The following is a 24,312-nucleotide window of genomic DNA, read 5'->3' on the forward strand; positions in this document are numbered from 1 at the left end:
TCCAGAGAGAAAAGCTCACTTTGCATTGTCACTTGGGAAGGGCGTTATACTGTCCTGGGGCAGGGGCGACCCAATGGTTAATTCATGCAAAAAGGCAGAGAAGGAAGCAAGTAAGTCTATCTCAATGCCTATTCTACGTCACACACTTTAAGGTTAACCTTGTGCCTCTGACTAGATCTTTAAGTTATCCCTGTGTTTACTGAGGAGGAAACTGAGGCATGCAGAGGTGCTGTGATTTGCTACAGATGAGTTAGTACATGGTAGAGAGGATCCCACCCTGGAAAGGTTTGTTAAGTTCATGCCTCATGGCTTCTCATTCTAACTCCTTAGTGCACCCAACACTCAACAGACACTGAGAGGAGTCTGGAACTATGAAATTAGGATGTTTATTTATAACTGGGCAGCAAGATGTCTCCTGATATCAATGGAAGTTTATAAGTGAGTCTAACCGGCATGAGTTAGGGACCCACAGTAAGTCTAAGAATTATTTTAGTGACACCGTGCTAATGTTCAGGTGCATATAATAAAGAAGAATAATGTATAATGAAGTCAACTGTTTGCATGCAAATGAGTGCCTTGTGTTAGTGAGCTTGTTCTTACTGAACCACTCATGTTCACAGGCACGGATCTTATTTGCATAGCTGGAGTGATAATAAACTTCAGCAGGGCTTTTGGCCAGGCACTGACCCGTTCTAAATGAACAGAATTCAAAGTGATACACCATTCCCATACAAGACACTTCATGTCATTTGAAACAACACATTTCAGTCTGATGCAGCAAGAGGGGCGCCACCAGTTGTAGGCAAATATAATAAGCAAATGAACACACACAAGGTTTACTTTGGGATTTGAGCCTTCTAATAAAAACAAACGAACAACAACAACAACAACAAAAAACTTCTCAAGTGCCAACGTAAGGAACAGTAGTCATCTATCATTATTTAGTATTTAAGCAAAGTCAAGGATAATTAATAGTTGTAAGCTAATAGTTGTAAATTTGTGGAGTAAGTGTTGGTGGCCTCTGATCCCATGTGCCTCTGGAAAAGAATGGAATTTAATGTGTGAATACAGTTACTAAGATCCATGCTGCAAAGCAGAAGGAGCTGTTCTTCCTACTCAAGGTAACACACCCTGAACCCCGGTGAACACAGACTGCCGTGACAAAGTCCTTCAATTCTATGGTGTGAAATTAATTTCACTGATGTGGAGATTACCAAAACCAGCAAAAGAAACTTATTTTTAGTGATTTGGGATAACGGAGAATTCTTTTGTTAACGGTAATGGTGCTTCAGAGCTGGCTGGGTCTCTGATACTAAATACTGAACCAACTCTATTTTAAACTTTAGCCCATGAGTCCTCTAGCCACGGCGTGAGCAGAAGCCAGCCCTCATCACCCCAGTCCAAGTGTCTGCAAGGACAATCAGAAGTGGTCCCCTGTTCACCACAGGCAGCAAAGAAGGCCACATTTAGCTTGCTCTGAATGCCAGCAATGAACAACAGAAGTAGAAGGATAGATACACACACACACACACACACACACACACACACACACACACACACACATCGACACAGACATGCACAAACAAATGCAGTAATATCCTTTATCAGTGTGGGATATGTTTTGTTTCAAAACTCCCATGAAACCACAATTACTAAACTCTATATATACACGTTTTGCTGTAAATACATGAAAAAAAAATTACAGATTAAGTACAGAAAAAATTAATAGCAACTATAAAGCTGGGCTTGGGAAACATAGGCCTATAATCCCAGAACTCTGCTGATGAGCTAAGAGGGTGATAAGTTCAAAACTAGCCTGGGCTCCAGAGTGAGACACTGTTTCAAAAAAAAGAAGACAAAGGTAACAATTAGGTAAAACAGAATAATTGACAGCTTATTTGAATAAAACATATCCAAAACTTCTAGATTATTTAATTTTGGAATTTTTCATTTAATGTTTTTGGGCTATAGTTGACCATAGGCCATTGGAACCCAAGAAAGAAACACCATGGGAAAAGGGAGACTTCTGTGTGTAATGTATATTTAGAAAAAGACAGAAACAAGCATTCCTTTATTGTGAACCATAATCTGCAGTTGCATCCTCTGCCTTACGGGCTTTATCATAGGCAGAGAGATGGTCTGGAATTTGCCAACGGCTGAGTTCTACAGTCTGGTGTCTAGAACAGGGAACGCGTTTCCGCGCGTGGTAAACAGTGGTTAGAACGCCAGTCCAACCCAGTCGGCTGGCAAGGCAGGGGAAATAACAGAAGTCGTTACTCTTCAGAAACAATCACTTTTCCAGAGTCTCTCATTCTAAAGTCCCCTCTCTCTGACCTTCCCTGACCTCTAGGCACAGACGCCAGAGAGAAGAAGGACAAGGAGGTTCTTCTCATCCTGTCTAGCTGTGTTCCTTCTTCAGTGCTACCCAGAAAGCTGGTGTGCCGAGCAGTGCACTTCACCCTGGCTCCAGAACACTAACACTAACTTGCTAACTTTCTGCATGCACCAAAGACAATAGTTGGCCTGATTTTTCTGTAATGGGGAGCCAAGACCAGGGAAAAACTCCCCTGCCAGCCATGAAAGGAATTGGTTGTGGTGTTCGTTAATTAGCCTGAGGTTTGTGAGCACCCAGAATCTCAGGCTGTAGTGAGTTCCAGCAGACTTTCAGAGTTTATCTTTCTGCAGGGCAGACCTCTACACCCCAGCTTTTTAACAGCTCCCGAGGGCAGACTTAGAAGTTACACCATCCAGGGAGGTGGTAGTAAAAACCTGGTCAAGGAGGCCATTATTTCTGACAGGTCTAATTTACTGACACCGTTAATAGCTAATTAACACATTAAAGTGCTGAGGCATGAATGTATTTACTTAGAAGTTCTCAAGGTATAATTTATAGTTCTCCTGCAAGAAATGGCAAACACCCCCATTAGCAAAAATGGATGGCACATGGCAAAAACAAGTGAAAAGAAGTTCAAGTGCTCTTTGGAAGGAATACGGGCTAGCAATAAACAGGAATCACCAGTTCCTTCTGTTGTGACGTTTTCAAATAGTAACTTGGACCTAATGAATTCTGTGGCAGGAAACCTTCCAGGTAACCCTTAAAAGATGTCTCTTTAATGATACGTCTTTTACTTCCCGTCGCAAATCGGCGGCATAGTTAGTTGCTGTGTTTAATGGGAAAGAACACAAGCTTTTGCAGCAGGAGGAGCGTGGCGTATTTGTGTAAAGAGTGGAGGAGGCCAGGCAGGACACTGACTGTCGGCTCTCACACTCCCGTTTACATACGGTGCAACCTTCATCACCTATGGCTCTCTCTGCATCTCCATTTCTCGTCTGGAAAACAGGAACAGTCACAGGTGAATGGCACGCGAGTAAGAAACCACTCCAGAATTCCTTCTACCACGCGGAGATGGATTGCAGGCAGATGGGAGTGTCTGCCAACAGGACAGGGCCCTCACGGGATGCTAGCTTTGCCACACCTTGTGTTTCCCAAAGGGAAATCCAGGAGCAACGAGATTCTCCAGAGGATGAGAAACCAGAGATCTGACTTCAAACAGGAAACTCTATTACTATATATAACACGAGACGGCAAGAGTCTGCAGCCTTCTCTCTCGGCGTTTCTCACGGGAGCCTATGCCTGGCTTAAGCAGGGGGACAGGGCTGGTTTGGTGTGTAGACACTAGAGACAACAGTGAGGTGGCTTTCTCCTTCCACTTCAGATATCAGGCCCAGCACCCAACATAACTGCCCTGGAAATCCAAGACAGAGAGAAGGCAGGGTTGGAGTTTGAGGGGAGGGTGCTGCTCTGGAAAGTTCCACCTGAGTCCGGGAGAGGGGAGATCAACTCCCTTTCACTTGAAAAAACTAGCTGTGGCTGAACCCTCCTGGGAGATGCAGAAGCTATGTTTGTCTTTTATAGTTGAAAATGTCCTAGTGCACCAGAGAGGGTGATGTCACCAAAGGAAAGACCGATAGCTGTAATTACGTCATCATTTTCAAAGTTCAGTGTGGAAAAACGATATAATAAATTTAGACAAGCAGTGGGTTCAGATCACAAGCACCAAGGAATCAAGGATTCCCATACAAAAAACCCCGAAGAAACAATACAACTACTGTCATCAGCTATAAATAGAAAAAAAGAAAAAGGAAATGGTCTGTAGGTAAGTTTAAGTGGTCAGAGTCATGCTGAGAACGCCGCAGAAAATGGCGGGAAGACCGCGGCTGTAATGTCTGATTCTGGGTGGGAACGGCGGTGAGAAACGTCACCGCAGCTGTCCTTGCACTCTTAGTGGAATGCAATTTGGCAGTGTGAACTGGATATTAAAATGCATGTTCTTCTATCTGGCAATGGAACAGTGTACAGAAATATACATGCACACGAAGAGGTGGATATAAAGAATTTCAGTAAGGCACTAAAAGCAGGGGAAAGTTGGAAAGGGTCCAGTGTCCGCCAGAGGTCAATGGCTTAAATGAACCTGTCTATCCAGACTGAGAGCTATGCAGCAGCTCCAAAGTTTTTTCTATCTGTACCAACTTCAAAGATGTTGTTAATTTAAAAACATTGTGGGACATGTCACTTCTGCTTTTTTAAATTATCATTTTCTATCACATGAGCATGCCCATTTTGCATTTATGCCTATATGGGTGGCATATAATTCCCTCTACTCAATGCCTGCCCAACTCAAGTTCTTGATAATGAGGACTGAGTCTCGCGTCCTCCTCAGTACCCACCCCACACCACAGAGCATCTCCACCTTCACAGCAGACACACAACAGGGAAATCCCACTGTTCTACACTCAAAGCTTGATGGAGTATTTCTTTCTCTCTCCTCTTCTTTGTCCCCCAACTGCCCCAAAGAAGGAAGCATACTTATCTAGCAGGCTATCTCAGACAACAACAGAGCTACAAACAGAATAGTCCTAGAACATACTGTGATTCCCGTGTTCCTGAATGTAAACCACAGAAACAAGAGCTTGCCTGTTGTCTCCTGAATATGTGCTCTCCTGAGCACAGGAAACTCAGCGGCAATGCATGCAATAAACAGTGTTCCAGCTACTTACTTTATACACCAGGGCCCAGCCCCGGTGCCACCCTTCTACAGGCAGGCACCTATTCCCTATACCAGCTTCCATCAAACACCGAATTGAGCAACAGTTTGCTTTTTGTGGCAAGCACTGTCTTAGGGGAATCAAGTCTTCTATTTACCCAGCTATGCAAATAAAAATCGCAAGAAGAATAATAAAGAAAAGGAAAACACCTCAAGAACCTAGAAGCAGTGCAAAGGGCTCTTCTTAAATTTCTACCCGAGTCCTTTTAGTCGCTGGTAAAATCCTGGGAAGAGCCTAGAACTCGAGCAAGCACTGTGCTGGTGCTGAATCCATTCTACGTCAATCTCTCTCTCAAAACAAACCGAGCAAGGAAGACCCAGAATGCACGCACAAAGCTTAGAAGTGTGCTCGTTTGTCCTGCTGGCCAACACCTCCTGCCCGCTGCCGCCACAGGACTATTTATTTCCCAGAAACTTAGAGGAAGCGTTAACCTCAAGCCATCAAGTATGTAGGAGGGATTTTAAATTTTTAAGAAAAAGAACAAAAAACTTCACTATGGTTCTTTCTCCCCTCCTCAGTGCCTGGCTCTACAAAGACTCAATGAACCGGCTAAAGGGATCTCATGGCCATCATTCATGGATCTCAGTGGTGTCATTTTAATGAGAATCAGATTTTGGTGGTGGGGTGGCAAGCTTCTAAGTCCCAACAGTCCCAGACAGACTCGGGAATAGCCTTGTCGCTCGCCAACCGCCCGAAATGATCCTATGCGTCCCCACCAAGAGTTCCCAGGTTCAGAAGGCGCCCCACCGGACAGCGGGTATCTCAGACCCTCCCCGGGGGCAGAGCGGGGCCCAGCCTCCCTCCCGGGGGTCCCACGGCGGCGGGTTCCTAAGAGGATGCGCCAGCCAGGAAAGCCAGCGAGGGGCAGAAATGGGGATGGGGGCCCGAAGGGATGCAGACCATCCAGCGCCAGCATGGAGGGGAAGTCCTTGCAGTTGGCGACGCCGGTGGAATCGGTAACGCACATCTTCCATAGGTTGGCAAAATAGGTGGCCGTGGTGATGACGGTGCCGTCGATGGTGGACACCTTCCAGTAGTCGGTGGGCAGTGTGGAGGACACCAGTACCCAGCCCGAGATGGAGACCGTGAAGGCGATGATCTCCAAGGCCGTGCTTGCCATACCGCCGCCTGCAGCCGCTCTCGCGCTGGCTCCCACTCGGCCTGGCGACCCCCGCGCACCCAGCCCCGAGGCTCCGCCCCCGGTCACCGCCTCCGTCCCGCCCACTGGGCACTAGGGGGCGCGAGCGGACCCGCACTCACACCACCGCCTACCCGGGCACCCAGGGCGCGCGGGGCGATTTGGGGCTCGACCTCCTGGGTTCCTCCCAGCAGCTGGCTTGGCTGCCCGCAGTTGCAAAGCACTCAAGGCAGCGCAGCGCGCTCCTGGGCCCGAGGTCCCCAAATCTCCCACAGACCAGGCGCGGAAAACGATTCTTTTATTGGAGCTGTCCGGGGACAACCAGATGGGGACAGCCTGCGGCGCCTCCCACCGAGCCACCCCCGACCCAGCCCTATCCGTGGCAAATAGCTTGGCTCACTGGGTGCCTTGTAAAAGCAGAGCAGCAACAGCTTTGGTGTGCCCTGAAAGGACACGGTACGGTAACGCAGCCTCGCTTTGCTGAACGCTAAAGGCCAGTGTGCCACGCTTGTTTGAGTGACCCTGTTTGGCTAGTTAAGGAGGGAGGACGGAGACTGAAACTGGCCTTGCCCTCAAAATTCTGCAGTTCTTTTTGGCCTAGTGGTATGCGGAAAGTAATAATCAGGAGTCTGTAGCTCCGGCCCAGTTCCAAGGCAGCAGATGACCAGAGAGCCCAGGGAGGGTCTGTGCTAACTAAGGCACGAGGCGGGCCAGCCACCGGACTCATTTCCCCCAGAGCTCTCAGTTTGGGGAGTCCGGTCTGTAAAGTGAGGGTTCTGAAACAAGGGAGAGACGTCTATGCATCTTGCTCAACTGTGCGTGCGTTGCTTGTGTGTGTGTGTGTGTGTGTGTGTGTGTGTGTGTGTGTGTGTGTGTGCATGTCTATGAGTGTGGCAGCCAGAGAGCACCCCCTGGTGCTATCTACTTTGTTTTTTTGTGACAGAATCTCTCTCACGAGGGCCCAAGGCTTTCAGATTGTGCTAGGCGGCTGACTGGTGAGGCCCAGGGATCCACTTTTCTCTGCCTCTCTCCGCAGCCCTACACCACCCTCAGCCTCTTAAGTAGAGACTGGGGGTCTGAACTCAGGTCCTCAGGTTTGGATAGCAATGGCTTTGCTGACTGTGCTATCGTCCTCGTCAACTTTTGTTTTTGTCTTGCTTGTGCGTGTGTGCATGTGTGTGTGTGCATGTGCGTGTGTGCATGTGCGTGTGTGCATGTGCGTGTGTGCATGTGTGTGTGTGTGTGTGTGTGTGTGTGTGCATGTGCGTGTGTGCATGTGTGCACCTGTATGTGTGTGTGCACCTGTGTGTGCTTGCATGTGAGTACATGTAGGCCAGAGGTGGACACTAGCTATCAGCCTCTATGGCTGTCCACCTTATTTTTTGAGTCAGGGTCCGTCACTAAACTCCTGCTCACCATTTTGTAAACTGATTGGCCGGTGAGCTCTGAGCAGCCACTGTTCTCTGCTCCCCCACCCTAGTGCTGGGGTTTAAGATGCACATCATTATGCTCAGCTCTTACAGGGGTGCTAAGATCGGGGAGCTCAGGGCCTCCTGCTCCGACTGAGCCCTCTCCCCAACCCCCACCAGCTCCTCCACCTTTCCCGCCGAATTGAAGAATGAACGCATTCATTCATCTTTTCTTCACTGTCTCAAGATAAACACAAAGACCAAGGCGTCCTTCCAGCTCCTGAGGTCGCAAATCTGGGCATAAACGAGAGGACAAAGACACTGGCTCCATTATGGGCTTATTATTGTCCACTAAAAGTTCTTGCAGTTCTTCGGTGACCTTTCAGGATCCAACTCTTGCCAAAAGTAACCAAAGGTCTAAAACATAAAATCCGTCAGCTGCAGACAAGCAAGTTCCTAACTGAGTTTCACAACCTCCAGGCAGAGTTACTTCTGACCCATTGTGAAGAATGTAACCACCTTGTTACCTTTTTTTTTCTTTCCATTTTTTATTTTTTAACCAAATGAAACACATTGAAGTCTGAAGTGACTGGGTAGCGGTGGAAATGGACCTGAGGGTGAGCACTGCTTGGCCAGTGAGAGGCAGACATAGTTACCTCCTGCTCTGGTCTTGATCCTAACTTATCCCATGTGTCAGTATGGGATCACTGGTGGGTCAAACTTAAGAGCAACGTTTGGGGAGTCCATTCCTTGTTATCTCCCATCTACTCACATCAGCTCCCCCCCCCCAAGTAGTGACTGCAACGTGTCTTCTGTTCTTTTCTATCACCTGCCATGAAGTACTCCCATCTCTGGGTTCCTGCCTTTTGTCAGAGTTTCATGTCAAATTTCTGAACCCCATTCCTGATCTAATTTTAATTTTGTATTTTAAGCCTGCACACTCTCTATGAAGTTGGTGAAATGGTATTATCCAAATTGTTACTTTGTCCTTGTTCACAGGCTCTTTGCTGTGTCTTGCTAATCTGTTAACTATTTCTTGTTTTTACTTGATAGAATACTGGCTTAGATACAAAACATGTTTGGAGTTGTGGTCATTAGATCTCCAGTAGGTTCATGCTTACCAAGTGAATGGGTGTAAACTCCACTGTTTGGATCCAAAGGCATACTCTTTTAAAGACATAACTGTGGGGGGAAAAAAAGACTCCTTGTTTTTTTTCTAAAAGTGTAAAGTATGATGTACTTCTTCCTACGTAATGTACATTTTCGGGGGCGGGGGGGGGGATGATCCCCCGGCCATGAGCTATGCAATCATAGCTTCCAGAAGCAAAAAAATTCTGAATTCTAAGGAAGAACTCCACGTAGCCTCTGGCCCTGCTTTATGGCATCACCCACTAATGAAGCCAAATTCTCCAGGGTGGCCAGCCAGGCAGCAGGACTTTCCAAGCTCCCAGTGTGAGCCACTGTTGAGACTGCAGCTCCAGAGGGCGGAGACTCATGGATATGTACACAAACAGTGTAACAACAGATGGTGTGAACTAGCCAGAGAAAGATGAACCTCTGTGTTGAAAATGTAAAAATAGAAATATTCTACTCCTGTAGAGATTGTAACACATCGTTTCAACTTACAAGTGCGAGTGAAACAAACCTCACTTAGGGCCAGGATGGCGGTGCTGGTAGTCCCTTAGCCAGGGTCCTCACACCTGTGTTCTTTCTCTTCTATTCTCTGCCCTTTCTTTGAGATTTGACGATGTTAAGCTCTCTAGACCACATTACGTGTGTATTGTAAGAAGTTATATTTTTGAGCGCACAAGAATGGAAAAAAATACGTTCTTTAATGTCTAAAGATCAAGCATTCAGTTTAGATGTCTTTTGTTTTGAAAGCTTAAAAACAATGTAGTCAGAAGAATGCTGAAGATATTACAGAGGACTGTGTCATCTAACATAAAAAATGAAAAGGGACCACACAGAGGATATTTAAAAAGGAAGAGAAATGTCTTGTTTCGATTTAAGATTATGTAGTCCCAAATAACCTTTGCAGTTAATCTGCAGAGCAGTTTACAGAGTGCTTCCAACTGATAAACACTTCCTTATTTTCCTTAGGACTCAGCTCGCCGACACTTCACTTAACTATTCATAACACACTATTCTTAAGTGTAAAAACAAAACCATCAAGAAAATAGCCTTTTCTAATGTATCCACTGTAACATCTTAATCATGACTTGTTCATTGCAAAGGACCCCTTCCTACTATGAGAAGCACTAATCAATGGAGAAATCACAAATTTGCTGGAAGATACTTTATGCCCTGAAATGCGTCATCCTTTCCACTTCTGACACGTTAGCATTAAAAGTTATTTGTGTGGTATTATTGTGGTCCTTAAGGAAAAATAAAGGACCCCCCCACTCCCATCCCCACCCCCAACCCCAGCTGTTCAATAGGAGTGAAAACCAGTTTGGCCAACTGAACGGAAGATTTGCAGAAATTCTTTACTTGAGATTCAGTTCACCTGCCAAAGAACACAGGTGTGCCTTTCAACACAGCTCATGGATTTTCTAAGCATCACGTTTGGTTTCAGTATGCATTAGCTCCTTCCTAGATTCCAGCAAGGTAGCATGCTGTTAGTCGGCTGGGCAGAATGGAAGCCCTAAATAAGACGGTGTTATCAAAACAACTACTTAGCAACCAAATATTGTTACAAGTATCTGTTAACAAAGGCACTAATGCCAAAACTCATTATTAAAATAGCATATCTGTGTTCTTCTCCCTAATGTTAGTCACTCTCCGTAGTCTATGCAAGTTCTATGACATATGGAATCTACTTAGTATAAACACTACGGAGTGGCAAGAGTACCCAGGGAATGAACACTTTTATCGATGCATCACTATGCATGCATATGTGTCCATCACTGTCCATTCAGGTACGTACACGATTGCACATATACACCTGCACTCGTTTTTACTTTGTTGCAAGTTGTAAGCACACCAACAGTTGCCTTACTTTGTTTTCAATCTCTGAGGATGGAACCACTCCTCAGATGTTTCCATGAGCCTGCTGAAGGGTGTTGCCTTTACCCTGAGAGCTGCTCTTCAGGCCTTCACTTGAAACCCTCATTCCCAAATATGAGACACCTTGGGAACATTTGGATTCAGCAGCTCATAGCTCAATACACTTCCAGCTGGAAATGCCTCTCACTCTGGGATACTAGGGACTCCTAAACATGTAGGTGGACAGGATGAGTTCTGTCGGTCTGTGAGCATCAGCCGAGTTTTAACTCAATCCACTTACACAGGCTGAATGTATATTTATATCAGTGTTTATTTTTCTGCACAAGTTATTTTATTTTTCTGAGTTACAACCTCTTCATTTATAAGGCAAAGGATTTTTCTAGGATCACTCTCAGGACCACTTCCAAGTCTACAAGCCTCCCAGGCTTTGATCTGATTATATCTGGACAAAATCAAGAGGAAAAGGACCCAGAGCTCCCATTGGCATCCTCAGCACTTTGTTTTCTAGCCCCCCCCCCATATATTTAAAGGAAGCTGTGTTTATAGATGGAGATGCATGAGGAAAACGTTTTTTAAAAAAACTATATATCTAGTCTTATGTTCTTTTTTCTTAAAACTGGATATACAAGAAAGCATGGTAATAAGCAATTATAAAAGTAGGTGATGTGGTGGACAGAGGACAGATTATGAACCTAAGTGGAAATTCCATCTCTCACTTTAGCTTGCTCAGCAACACCTTTTAAACTCTATAACGGGAATGAAAAATGACTTCTTTCAAAGGCTTGTGAAGATTAAACACAGTCTACACAAAGGTCTGGGGTGGATAGACACAAACAACGGACGCAAGCATGACTATGGTCATAGCACCCGAATGCGCCTGATCTTGTCTGGATGTTTCCTAGGCTTTCCTCTCTGAAAGTATACGAGTAAATTTTCTATAAAAACTCTGCTCAGAGCTAGAGTTGAGGCTCAGTGGGCGGAGTGTTTGCCTAGCTTGCCTGGATCCCTGGAGTCAATCTGTAGTATCAAAAAAACAAAAACAACAACAACAACAAAAACCTGGCATGATGGCCAAGTCACCCACCAGACCCTGGTCAAAAAATGGAAAAAGAAAATGGTATTGATTGAAAGTAGACCGACAGTAAGTGAATATGGATGGAATCTTTTGAATTTCTTCTAAATCTTCTGAACTGAAATTTGGAAAGTGTTGGACTGCCAATAAAGAAGAGGTTAGTGCCCAGAGCTGGAGAAGAAAGAGACCCAGGAAGCAAGTGGGTGGGACCAAGGGAGGGGCCAGAGGAAGTCAGGCGAAGTGAGGCAGAGAAGCAATTCAAAGGAGAGTGGAAAATTCTGTGGGTGGGAGTTGATGGGAAGAGAGGAGAGTCTTTTCACAGCCCTGGGTTTTCTGTATCATAATTAATTATTTTGACGTGATAGGTGTGTGTGTGTGTGTGTGTGTGTGAGAGAGAGAGAGAGAGAGAGAGAGAGAGAGAGAGAGAGGAGAGAGAGAGAGAGAGAGAGGAGAGAGGGGGGGGAGAGAGAGAGAAGCTATTCATGGCCAGCTCAGTTCTATAATCTACTCTCGTTGTTGAGAAATTGCCTCCTACCAAGACAACTCTCTAACTCATATTGAGTAGTTCATTCTACACCTACTAAGTGTAAGAACAAACAAACAAACAAACAAACACACAGAACCCGAATTAAATCAATCCCAGCTAACTGGGCTTAGACTTATTTTTCAGGAAAATTGTTTTCATAAGTATTTGAACAGGTGCCCAGTATCCCTACTTAATTTCGGCACATTGAGTAGATTTTGCAACAGGTGAACTGAAGTTCACTAGTGTACTTCATCGTGAGTTCCCTATGCTTCCCTACTATGTCAGAGTTCAATGTGGGAACACTTTTGTGAGCGTGCACACACGCACGCACGCAGGCATGCATGCCCGCATGCACGCATGCTAGAAGTTTTCAGCTAGTCTGTGTCCTCCTGCTTTGAGTTCTGGCCACTCTCTCAGCTGACAGAGCTGACGTGAAGGGAGCTGCTTAGCCAGTGAGACCTGCCCTCCTACCTGCTATCTGGAAGGTACCATTCCGTAGTGGGTCTTGTTCACTACGCTATGAGCTCTCCTCCTCATGTCGCTTCCTGAGGATAGTTGTGGATATCTTTTTGTACATGACTTTGCCAAGGTGCCTTCTGATTGGTTTAATAAAGATCTGAATGGCCAGTAGTTAGGTAGGAGGGAATAGGTGAGATTAGGGGGAGAGAGAAACTCTAGGAAGAAAAGAGGCAGAGTTAGCCAGCCAGACTCGAGGTAGTCAGACATACAGAATGGAGGAGAGGTAAAGAGCCACCTGGCAGAACATAGATGAATAGAAATGGACTAATTTAAGCTTTAAGAGCTAGTTGGGAACAAGTCTAAGCAAAGGCCAAGCTTTCATAATTAATAATAAGTCTCTGTGTCATTATTTGGGGGCTGGTGGTACTAGGAAAGCCTGGCTACAGGGATTTTTTTCCAAGACAGAATTTCTCTGTGTAGCCCATCCTGGCCTAGAACTCAGAGATCTGCCTGCCTGCACCTCCCTAATGCTAGCCTAAAGGCATGTGCCATCACACCCAGCTGAAATTTTGACTTATATATTAGCTGACTGAGACATACCAAAACCAAACAAGAATGGACACATTCAGAAGTTCAATGCCAGTCTCCTGGCCCACTTGATTCGCTCGTGTCTGGCCAGTTGTGTCCTTGCAGACAGCTGCAGATGTCCTACATGTGCTAGAGGTGTGTACAGGAATGGTTGATGATGGAGAGGTGTGTACAGGAATGGTTGATGATGGAGAGATGTGTACAGGAATGGTTGATGATGGAGAGGTGTGTACAGGAATGGTTGATGGAGAGGTGTGTACAGGAATGGTTGATGGAGAGGTGTGTATAGGAATGGCTGATTGAGAGGTGTGTACAGGAATGGTTGATGGAGAGGTGTGTACAGGAATGGTTGATGGAGAGGTGTGTACAGGAATGGTTGATGATGGAGAGGTGTGTACAGGAATGGTTGATGATGGAGAGGTGTGTACAGGAATGGTTGATGATGGAGAGGTGTGTACAGGAATGGTTGATGGAGAGGTGTGTACAGGAATGGTTGGTTGATGGAGAGGTGTGTACAGGAATGGTTGATGGAGAGGTGTGTACAGGAATGGTTGATGATGGAGAGGTGTGTACAGGAATGGTTGATGGAGATGTGTGTACAGGAATGGTTGATGGAGAGGTGTATACAGGAATGGTTGATGATGGAGAGGTGTGTACAGGAATGGTTGATGATGGAGAGGTGTGTACAGGAATGGTTGATGGAGAGGTGTGTACAGGAACAGTTGATGATGGAGAGGTGTGTACAGGAATGGTTGATGGAGATGTGTGTACAGGAATGGTTGATGATGGAGAGGTGTGTACAGGAATGGTTGATGGAGAGGTGTGTACAGGAATGGTTGATGGAGAGGTGTGTACAGGAATGGTTGGTTGATGGAGAGGTGTGTACAGGAATGGTTGATGGAGAGGTGTGTACAGGGATGGTTGATGATGGAGAGGTGTGTACAGGAATGGTTGGTTGATGGAGAGGACAGGCAATCAGAGACGGCCGAGCCACGGTGGGACTGGGGGGTGGGGGCACTGACCAGGCAGAAGAGGACAATGGCATGGAATCTGTAGTCTGGTGGTGACTTCTGGAGGCCGAAGAGGTTGGGATTCCTCTCTGTGAGGACAACGTTTAAAAAACCCTGAAGCTCGTTTGACTTTGGCTCCCACATTTGGAACAGCCCCAGTCATCCATCGAACCAGCCCAACATGTGTTCATTGTGTGTCTACAGCTCCAGCATCCTTCCACATCAGGGGTGAGGAAAACAGACAACCCCCCGCCCCAGTGCAGCTCCCATTCCACTGGGGAAAAGAAGGAACAGATAAAACGAACAAAAAATCCAGACTATTAGTTCATATATGCTAAAGAGAGAAAGAGCTGGTGGGCCCAGAGCTATGACGCGTGTGTGGAGAAGGAGCGTGGTGGCTTTAAAATCTCCAGTGGCTGCGGAAGCCATCCCAGATGACTTTGGGTAAAGACTGAAAGAAATGAAGGCCAAGTGTCTATAGATCTCTTCAGGCGGAGCATTCTAGAGAGGGGGGCATGTCGCACTTGTGTGAACGATACAGGGGTTTCCACTGAAGGGACCAGAGTATAACAGAAAATGAATGGTAGCATGGGAGATGAGGACAGAGAAGAAACAAAAATGAGGTGGTTGCAGTATGTCTGTGTGTCTGCGTATTGATGATCTGTCTGTCTGTGTTTGTGTGTGTATAAGCATGCATCACGTCTGTGCATCTGCTTTCTCTATATGTCTGTGTGTCCATGTCTGTACTGTTCTTGTGTTGTTTACCTGTTACCATATGTCTCTGTGCATGTGTCATGTGGTGTCTGCCTGTATGTCTGTCTATGTGTCCATGTCTGTGCGTGTGTATAGTGTGTGTATATACAAGCTTGAGCAGCTTGTACACAGCCCTGTAAACCCTAAACACACCTTTAGCTCTCATTCAGAGTGTGACAGAGAGACTTTGACAACTTTTGAGAAGGGGGGATGTCTGGTGTGTTTTGCAGCTACCCGAAAGTTCCCTGAAGGGGGGCAGTATAGACTTACAGACAAAGGGACAGAGCCTGCTGCAATAATCCAACTAAAACTTATCAGCTGGATAGTGGGGTGGGGAGGAAAAGGTCCAGTTTTGACTTTGGGTGTTTTGAGGGTAGAGCTGACAAGATTTGCCAGTAGCTGTGACACTGAGATAAGTGAAGAAGGACCATAGAGTTTGGTGTCAGCCTTGGGAGGGACGACACTGTTTTGAAGAGGGTAAACCCTCTAGAGGACCAGGTCTGAGTGTCATCAGGAGGTGAGAAAATTTTGTTCACTTAACTTTGCACTAGGATACTTTACTTTGATGTCATTAAAAAATAATAAGACATACATTTTATTGTTCTAGAATACTAGGGTTAGAAAATACTCTTAATTTAGTATTTTCAGATGAGGAAACTAAAATCCAAAAGCAACTTCTTAATGTATATTATGTCATAAAATATATATTGGAATATATCAATTTGAGCAACATTTATATATGTCCAGTCTTTCAAAAGGCATGATTTGAAAACTTCTCTGAGTTCAACGCTAAAAAAATTAGAATCACCATAAGCAAGATTTCAGTAACATTTAAAAGTTGGAAGCTATCATACTTCTCCCAAATATAATTCTGCTGATAAAATATTTATGAGCATGGGGTTAAGAAACGGTTCAGTGAGTAGAACACTTATGGTATAAGTGTGAGGACCTCAGTTCGGATCCGCAGACCGTAAGTAAAGTGAGATGTAGCCTGTGATCTCACCTGTCCTGGTTAGTTTTATGTCACCGTGACATAAGGTAAAGACATCTGAGAGGAAGGAACCTCAATTGAGAAGATGCTGCTGTAAGATTGGACTGTAGGGCATTTCTTAATGTGTGATTGATGGGGGAGGGTCTAGCCCACTGTGTAGGCGAGGCCATCCCTGGGCTGGTGGTCCTGGGTTCTATAAGAAAGCAGGCTGAGCAAACCAGTAAGCATTGCCCTTCCATGGCCTCTGCATCAGCTCCTGCCTCCAGGATCCTGCCTAGTTTTGAGTTCCTGTCCTGTGTGGGGAGATTTGTTTGTGTTGTTGCTATGAGACTGCCAATGGAGTGGAGCATAGAGTTTTCTGCCTGACTCAGAGGAAGACGGAGGAACCCAGTGATAATAAGGAGGGGCTTAAAGATGTTCAGTCTTTTCCATTGGGGAAGGTGGAGAAGAGGGTCAGGTGATGGTTTCTCCACCGTTCCTTGGATCAATCAGGTTTATTTCCTAGTATTTGACTCCAGAGCTTTGTTTATTAATAAAACAATAAAAGAAGCCGCAATACTGTCCTGACTTCCTTCCGTGATGAACAGTGATGTGAAAGCATAAGCCAAATAAACCCTTCCCTCCCCAAGTTGCTTTGGTCATGGTGTTTCATCACAGCAATAGTAACCCTAACTAAGACAGTATCTAAGTCGAAACAGGAGGCAGAGACTGGAACCCTGGGGAGCTGGTGCGCTGGTTAGCCTAGCATACACAGCAGTGAACAGAGCCTGTTTCAAACCAGAGGTCCATAGGAGGATGTGTGGCTCCTTCATGTAGACTCAGAGCTGACTCGGTGAGTGACTTTGAACAGGGAAAGGGAAATAACATCAATAAAAACACAGTAGCGAAGAGACACTCCTCCCTCCGTGGTTCCATCAATGGCTGTTTCTGTGAAGTGTTAAGGAAAAGATCTAAGGAACAAAGCTGATGTCATGTTTTTACCGGTGATTATTATGAGCACCACACCCCTAGGACACGGGGGGATTAGTCCTCCCAACAAATATGTCCTATGCCAGCAACTTCCCGACACGGAATTTGTCCGTCTGTGTAACCCTCTGTTGTTTACAATGGCTTTTTTGCACCACTAAGAACACTATATGAAAGATTATATTGTAATTCTTTTGGCACAGCCAACACAGTAGCCCATGAAAGTTGGTTAAGCAACCTGTATAACATTCTGTTTGCCCTCCAATTTCCAGAGTTTCCATACTGTACAGCAGAAAAGCAAAGAACAGAATTCTGCTACTTCATGTCTACTTCCAGAGGAGTAAAAAAAAAAAAATCAAAATATGGATGTAAGATGAATTGCTAAATGGTCTTATTAATAAAAAACCTGGAGCCAAGCCAGTCGGTGGTGGCTCAGCACTCGAGCTGGAGGCAGAGGCAGACGGATCTCTAAGTTCAAGGCCAGCCTGGACTACAGAGCGAGTTCCAGGATAGGCTCCAAAGCTACACAAAGAAACCCTGTCTTGACAAAAACAAACAGCTGGGCAGTGGTAGCGCATGCCTTTAATCCCAACACTCGGGAGGCAGAGGCAGGTGGATCTCTGTGAGTTCGAGGCCAGCCTGGTCTACAGAGTGAGTTCTAGGAAAGGCGCAAAGCTACACAGAGAAACCCTGTCTTGAAAAACCAAAAAAAAATTTAAAAAAATTAAAAAAAAGAAAGAAAAAATAAAAAATAAAAAAATAAAAACCAGAGCCAGATATTGGGGTGAAAGCTGAGAGATCACAGAAGCAGAAAGAAGCCACCAAGTTCTTACTGACAGGAAATCCTCAGCCCAAGAGCTACCTCCTGCATACTCATCAGCCCAAGAGAGAGTTACTTCCTGTATACTCACGCCTATAAACCTATACCCTGCCATCTTACTTCCTCTTTCCGCCCAGCTCTATCACTTCCTGTCTGTCTGTACAGACCTCCAGACCTCTATGGTTAACTAGTGCTGGGATTAAAGGTTTGTGTCTGGCTCTTTTCCCAGTGTGGCCTTGAATTCACAAGGATCTCTGCCTCCCGAACGCTAGGATTAAAGGTATATGCTACCATTGCCTGACCTCCATGTTTAATATAGTGGCTGACTTTTTCCTCTGATCCCCAGATACACTTTATTGGGGTGCACAAATAAAATATCACCACATATGGATACTAGATAAATAGGTATATTATAGCATTTGATAAATAGTTGCTGAACTTAAATTTATTAATCAAAAGGACAAATGACAAAATATTGAATGGAGCATTAAGTGTAAACTCTGAAAAAATTCCTGTAATTGTCTACTCTTTATTCTTTGTAAATAAATCTTCTATGAATAACCATCTTTAATCTATAATCTTATTGTGAAATGATGTTTTATCATTTATACTTCAAATATACTTCTAACTCAGAAAGTATAGCTTTTCTTTTTCTCTTGAAAAAAATTACTTACATTTATTTGTTTATTTATTTATTGGGGGCACATACATGCCATGGCACACAGTTGGGAGTTCGGAGAACAGCTTGTGGAGTCATTTCTCCCTGTCTGCCATGTGGTGTTTCCCATGGATGGAAACTAGACGGCCATGCTGGGCAGCAAGCGTGGTGACCATCCTGCCAGGCCGGAAAGGTAACTTGTTCTTTTCCCTTTTTGTATCTCCGTGTTTCCAACATGGATCTAAGTCCTAAGCCTACTCGCCCTGACCTCTGGGAATTCTCTCTCTGACCTCTTCTCCAGAAGATACCCCCATATCCCCCGACAGACACACACACATGGTTTCCTGCAGACTTTCCTTGTTGAGTCTGCCTTACCTCTGCCTAGAGAGCAAGGCCATCTCCTCCTCCCTGTCTCCTCCTCCCGCCCTGCTGGGAGCTCCAGCATGCCTGCTCTGTCAGGCCAATGAGAGTCCTTGAGTCTTTTTTGTTGTTGTTTTATTTTTAATTCTTTTAATCACAAGACTAAGAACCCGCAGGAGGGAGCCTTGTGTTCTCTAGTGATATCTTGGAATCACATAGTATGAAATTAGGAAGACAGGGAGGTTTTTTGGAAATTGCTACTTAGAATCTGTCAGAAACAGCTATGTGGGACCTTCTCTTACAGATTAGGGTTGTGAGTATTGGGGGTGCAGCTTCTTGTACATCCTTTCCTAGTGATTTTTAGCTTTCAAGACACTTATGTAACGCTCCATTTGTGTAAGGAAAAATCAAGCTAAGTGGCCAGTATTATGAATGTCCACAATTGCACCTACTTAAATGTCATTGACCTGCTCTACAGAGCACCTGGAAAGTCCTGGATGACTCTTGGTCTCAAGGCAGAAGTTTTTGGTTTTGTTTTGGTTTTGTTTTTTAGGAGGAGGGGGCTTGGAGGATCAGGGTCTCACATAGATCAGGCTGGCCTCAAACTCACTATGTAGCTGGAGATAACCTTACACCTCTGATCCTCCAAGTACCGGGGTTATGGGCATGCACAACCACACCTGCCCTATGCCGTGCTGGGGACCGAACCCAGGGCTTTGTGAATGCTAGGCGAGCGCTCTACGGACTGAGTGCATCCTGGCCCTGCAGAGGATTTCCTGAGACAATAGCTTTAAGAGTCCCTTGCATGCGAACGTTTGCTTTGCCACTCCTGGACAAACATGAATATGATTCCTTACGACCGTGCTTTCTTATTTTAACGGCCATGACTATGACTGTGACCATGGCCTCTAGTTTCTTCATATTATTTAATGAGTGCAGCATACACACTTCCAGTACAATATTGAAATTCTAGTAAAACTAGGGTGAAGATGAACCACACTTGACTATGTTTCACAATCACACTGAGTTTTGCAGTGTGTGCATGCATATTCTAATGCAAATGATCCTTGCATGCATGAAAACAGTGGAGTGTAATATACAGACATCTTTCCTGTGCTCCTATAGTAAAGAAACAAGCATGAATCCCATCTTGACACATGAAAAAATAAGATAAATGGAAGTATTTTTAAATAATTGAACTTTGGGGGTGGGGGAGGGACTGGAAAAAGAGGAGGGAGGAGAGACTGCTAGTGGGATGTAAAATAAATAAACAATACAAATAATTATTCTAAATGATTATTTAAAAAATAATTAAACTTTGGCATAATGAGTGGAAACAGCACTGAACTGGAATTATTTTTAGTTTAGGTGTGTGTGTGTGTGTGTGTGTGTGTTGTACACATTTGTGTGTGCAAATGTGCACATGGGTATGCACGTGAATGGACATGTGTGGTGGACAGAGGTCCATCTCAGGCATCTTCCTAGATTGCTCTCCATCTTATTTTTTGAGATAGGGTCTCTCACTGAACCTGGAACTCATTAATTTGGCTCCAGTGGCTGGCCACTGAGCTCTAGGGATCCGCGTGTCTCTAACCTTCAGCTCTGGGTTGCATTCAGATGACAGCGCCCGGCATTTGAGAGGGGCGTAGGGATCTGAACTCAAGTCCTTGTGCTTGTGTGCTCTCCTAGTTTTTTCCTTGTTCCTGTAAATACCAGACAAAAGCAACTTACCAGAGAAAGGGCTTGTTTGGCTCACAATCCACGCTACAGCCAATCACGACAGGGAGCCAATCAGGTTACAGCCAATCACGACAGGGAGTCAGTCTGGTTACAGCCAATCACAATAGCGAGTCAGAGTACAGCCAATCACGACAGGGGGTCAAGTGGCCCGAATTTGAGGGAGCTGGTCTCAGTTCAGTAAGTCCAAAGTAAGCAGAGCGGTGAATTGGTGCGTGCTCGCTCAATTTGTCCTCTCCGTTCTGTATACTCCAGGCTCCCCTGCTCAGAGTGTGGTCCCAACCACAATTAATCGGGTCGTCTTGCATCAATTAACTTAATCAGGGCAATCACTCAAAATCATTATCAGATGCTAAACTTAATCTAGACAGTCCTTCGCAGGACTGGAATTTAATGGACCTGCAATCTATCCACCCCTCCCCCGCCTTGTTATTAACCCGCAGCTGCTTGGGCCCGTGTCCCCTTTCCTAAGCAGGGGTGGGAGGAGAGAAAGGCGAACTGAAGTGAGTCTACAACTCCAGCGTGCTTAAGTGAGGGGGGAAGTACACTGTGAGAGCAGACTGCTTCCTCTCCTCCTCAGTGCCAACGAAGGAAAACCAGACAGGCTGGGGGAAGACAGGGAGAAGGGAGGAGGGAGAGGCTGGTCAGAGAATAATGGTGTCTGAGCACACACCAGCAGGCAGAAGAGCTGCAGTCCTGGAGAACCCTCAGCTCCGTACAGAGTTTGAGTTTGTCTCCCTCGCCCCAACGGGCCGTTCCTCCCAGTTATGTGCATTTGTGCATACCAGTGTTTAAAGTTTAGAGCAGGCACCACAACCTGCCTGCCACTCAAGTCCCCTGGCCCTCTAACAAGGAGATGCAGAGTGAAGGAAGCAGGTTGGTTACTTTATGCACGCCGCCCAGTTTTCTTTACTTTGTTCTAGGGCCCTGGCACCTCTCTTGATTTTCATGGTCGGAACTAAGCACTTTTTAGAAGGTCCCTCAGCAGGTTAATGGCAGAGCTCCATTTAGCATGCACAGCTGCTGACTTCTCAGTGTGGCTGGCCCTGGGCTACCGGCCACGTGGCCAATGTGCCTGGTGTTCCAAATCACACACTTGTCAATGGCAGGGACCTTCCTAAGTCCATTGTTGTGAAGACGTTTTATTAAGCATGACACGTCCAAAAGAACCAAACACCCAAGCCTTGCAACTTAAAAACTACTACCTAACCCTTTTAGTTCTAATCAAAAGAATGTCACAGAGGAATAAGAAGTGGGTGGTGTTGACGTCAGTAGAAAAAAACAATATCCACCCCTGCTGCCAATCAAAATTCACCCCAGTCTCACCTATCTAAAGTACATGCATTCATATTCTAAAGCCAACGGTCCTGACACACATGAAACCGTGGGTGTTAAGACTATAGCCCTGGCATGATCGGATTTCGCAGATAAGAAAAGCAGCCCCTTTAAGAACAACTCCCTCCCCCCACCCTCCTCTTCTCTTTCTCTTTAGACAGGGTCTCACACAGGTCAAACTCGCTGTTTGGTTAAGGATGAGCTGAGGGTTGAGACACTATGCATGGTTTTATTTTGTGCTGTCTAAGCACCAACCAAGAACTCCATTCTCAGCCCTTTACTTTTGTTCTTTTGAATTTAATTTTCATTTTTAGAGGCAGGGTCTTACTCTGTAGTCCTGTCTGGGATGGTACCCCTTATGTAGCTCAGGCAGACCTCAAACTCATGACAATCTTCCTGCCTGGGCCTCCTGAGTGCGGGACTGCAGCTGTGTGTGTGGACTGCAGCTGTGTGTGGACTGCAGCTGAGTGTGGACTGCAGCTGTGTGTGTGGACTGCAGCTGTGTGTGGACTGCCGCTGTGTGTGTGGACTGCAGCTGTGTGTGTGGACTGCAGCTGTGTATGTGGACTGCAGCTGTGTGTGTGGACTGCAGCTGTGTGTGGACTGCAGCTGTGTGTGTGGACTGCAGCTGTGTGTGTGGACTGCAGCTGTGTGTGATGACTGCAGCTGTGTGGGGACCACAGCCAGCATCATTTCTCACCTCTCAGTCACCGGCCATCATGTTGCGTTCGTTTCACCTTCTTTCTTATATTTCAGAGAATGCGGGTTGACTGTGAAATGTCTCAGTGGAGTCACGTCTCTAGATTGCTGTCCTGTCAATTCCCACCCAAACTGTGTCCATGTCCATCGACCTGTACATTAAGAAGAAGCAAGCATTCTGTTCTCTTGCTGAAGAGGGTTGTTTGGGTCCGGGTTGAGGGTGGCAGCGCCAGCCAATAGATAACGTTTCGGTGAACCCCTGCATGCAGTTGGTTTCATCACTGGAGTGAGAAGCCAATCAGAAGGGTTTACTCCCCTGGATGAGTGTCCATTGTGTTCCTATGCCAGCCAGGCATGCGTGCTAGGTGGAGAAGCCTGAATTCAGGATTCAAACCAGTTACAGAAAGAAGGGAGATCCAGGTAAAAAAACAAGTCAAGCCAAACCAAACAAACAAACTAAAAAGAACAACAGAAAACCAGGACCTTTGGATTTGGAACTGCCATTCTGTGAAGTAAATTTTTACCTTAATTCATAGACTTTGTGCACAGGACTTGGCAAGATGAATTTCTGCTGAGGAAGGGATGGTTATAGTGCACTGCTGTCGTGAAGCGTGTCTCCCTTTGTATGTCCTCCCAGGTCCGTGAACTGCACTGATGTCGTGACATCCCCCTGACTAAATGTGTACAAGTCATGAAGCACAGCTGAGCATGGAATCCACATTTCCTCCTTTGTACCAGTCACACTACTTCCTGTGTTTTCCCTGAGATATGAACAATCCTAGTGATGATACACACACACACACACACACACACACACACACACACACACACGTGTGAAAATACCTGATTTAGCTCTAACTATCTTATACGAAGTCTAAACTTGACCACTTCATGTAAGTTGTGAAAGAGTGGAAACAGCCAGAGGTTAGGAGATAGTACACAACTGGTTTTTCTGGTTTTTGTTTTTGCTTTTGTTTTCCCATTTGATGTTTCATGTTAAAGCAGTCTATCTTAGTTTGGTTTGGTTGTCCCCAAATCCCTTAACTACACCCTGTTTCTCTATCCCAGTTCCTTCTGAATCCATTCTGAAGAAGTGAAGGGCTTTTAACCCTCGCTCGCTCACATACAGGAATGAGTTCTCATGCATGTGCCACACACGACTGCACTGAACTATAGCAGCTACAGGGTTTCAATACTGTCAAGAGCAACAAAATTTTGTGAAATGCTGTTACTATTTTTCTCATGAGATATTTCCGCCCTCTATTGGCTAAAGAGTGCTAAGACATTTAAATGTGGTTTTTAAAAAATGAACTCAATGGCTGGAGATAAACACTGTTTACTGTAAAGCCGTGGGAAAGGAGGAGAAAGAACAGGTGTGAGTGAGGTAAGACAGGGCTCGCAGGGCGACTGGCGAAGACTGCTGACAAAGCAAAGAGAGCCATGTGAAGGGTCCCAAACCACAGTTCTGAGGTGGTGATTGCACGGTTAGGGAATTGTATCCAGTGTTAAGTGACAGCGTTTGCCGGGGTCAGTGGTCTCCAGAAAACGATGGCTTAAAAACAAAACAATAAAATGCCCCACACGAAGCTTCATCTCATCTAACTTCTGTCAGGGTAGCGAGGGACTGCCACGGCTGATCTTTCTGCTTGTATACAGCAGGTGGTGTGGGCTGGTTTGGG

At 45.5% G+C, this 24,312-nt stretch overlaps 1 protein-coding gene across 2 annotated transcripts in view; it reads right to left on the reverse strand.

Annotated features, from left to right (window-relative positions):
• Positions 1 to 24,312, reverse strand: part of Cldn10 (claudin 10) — an 87,290-nt gene that overhangs the window by 12,729 nt on the left and 50,249 nt on the right. Inside the window, exon 1 of one of the 2 annotated variants that reach the window (XM_028868211.2) lies at positions 6,007 to 6,289. The exons of the other annotated variant lie outside the window; for it this stretch is intronic. Coding sequence (XP_028724044.1) covers positions 6,007 to 6,226 — 220 coding nt within the window. The 5' untranslated portion in view covers positions 6,227 to 6,289. Of the gene's footprint in view, positions 1 to 6,006; positions 6,290 to 24,312 lie in introns of those variants that run through there. 2 annotated transcript variants of the gene reach the window in all.

This window comes from Peromyscus leucopus, chromosome 9 (genome assembly GCF_004664715.2).
Source record: "Peromyscus leucopus breed LL Stock chromosome 9, UCI_PerLeu_2.1, whole genome shotgun sequence".
NCBI lineage: Eukaryota > Metazoa > Chordata > Mammalia > Rodentia > Cricetidae > Peromyscus > Peromyscus leucopus.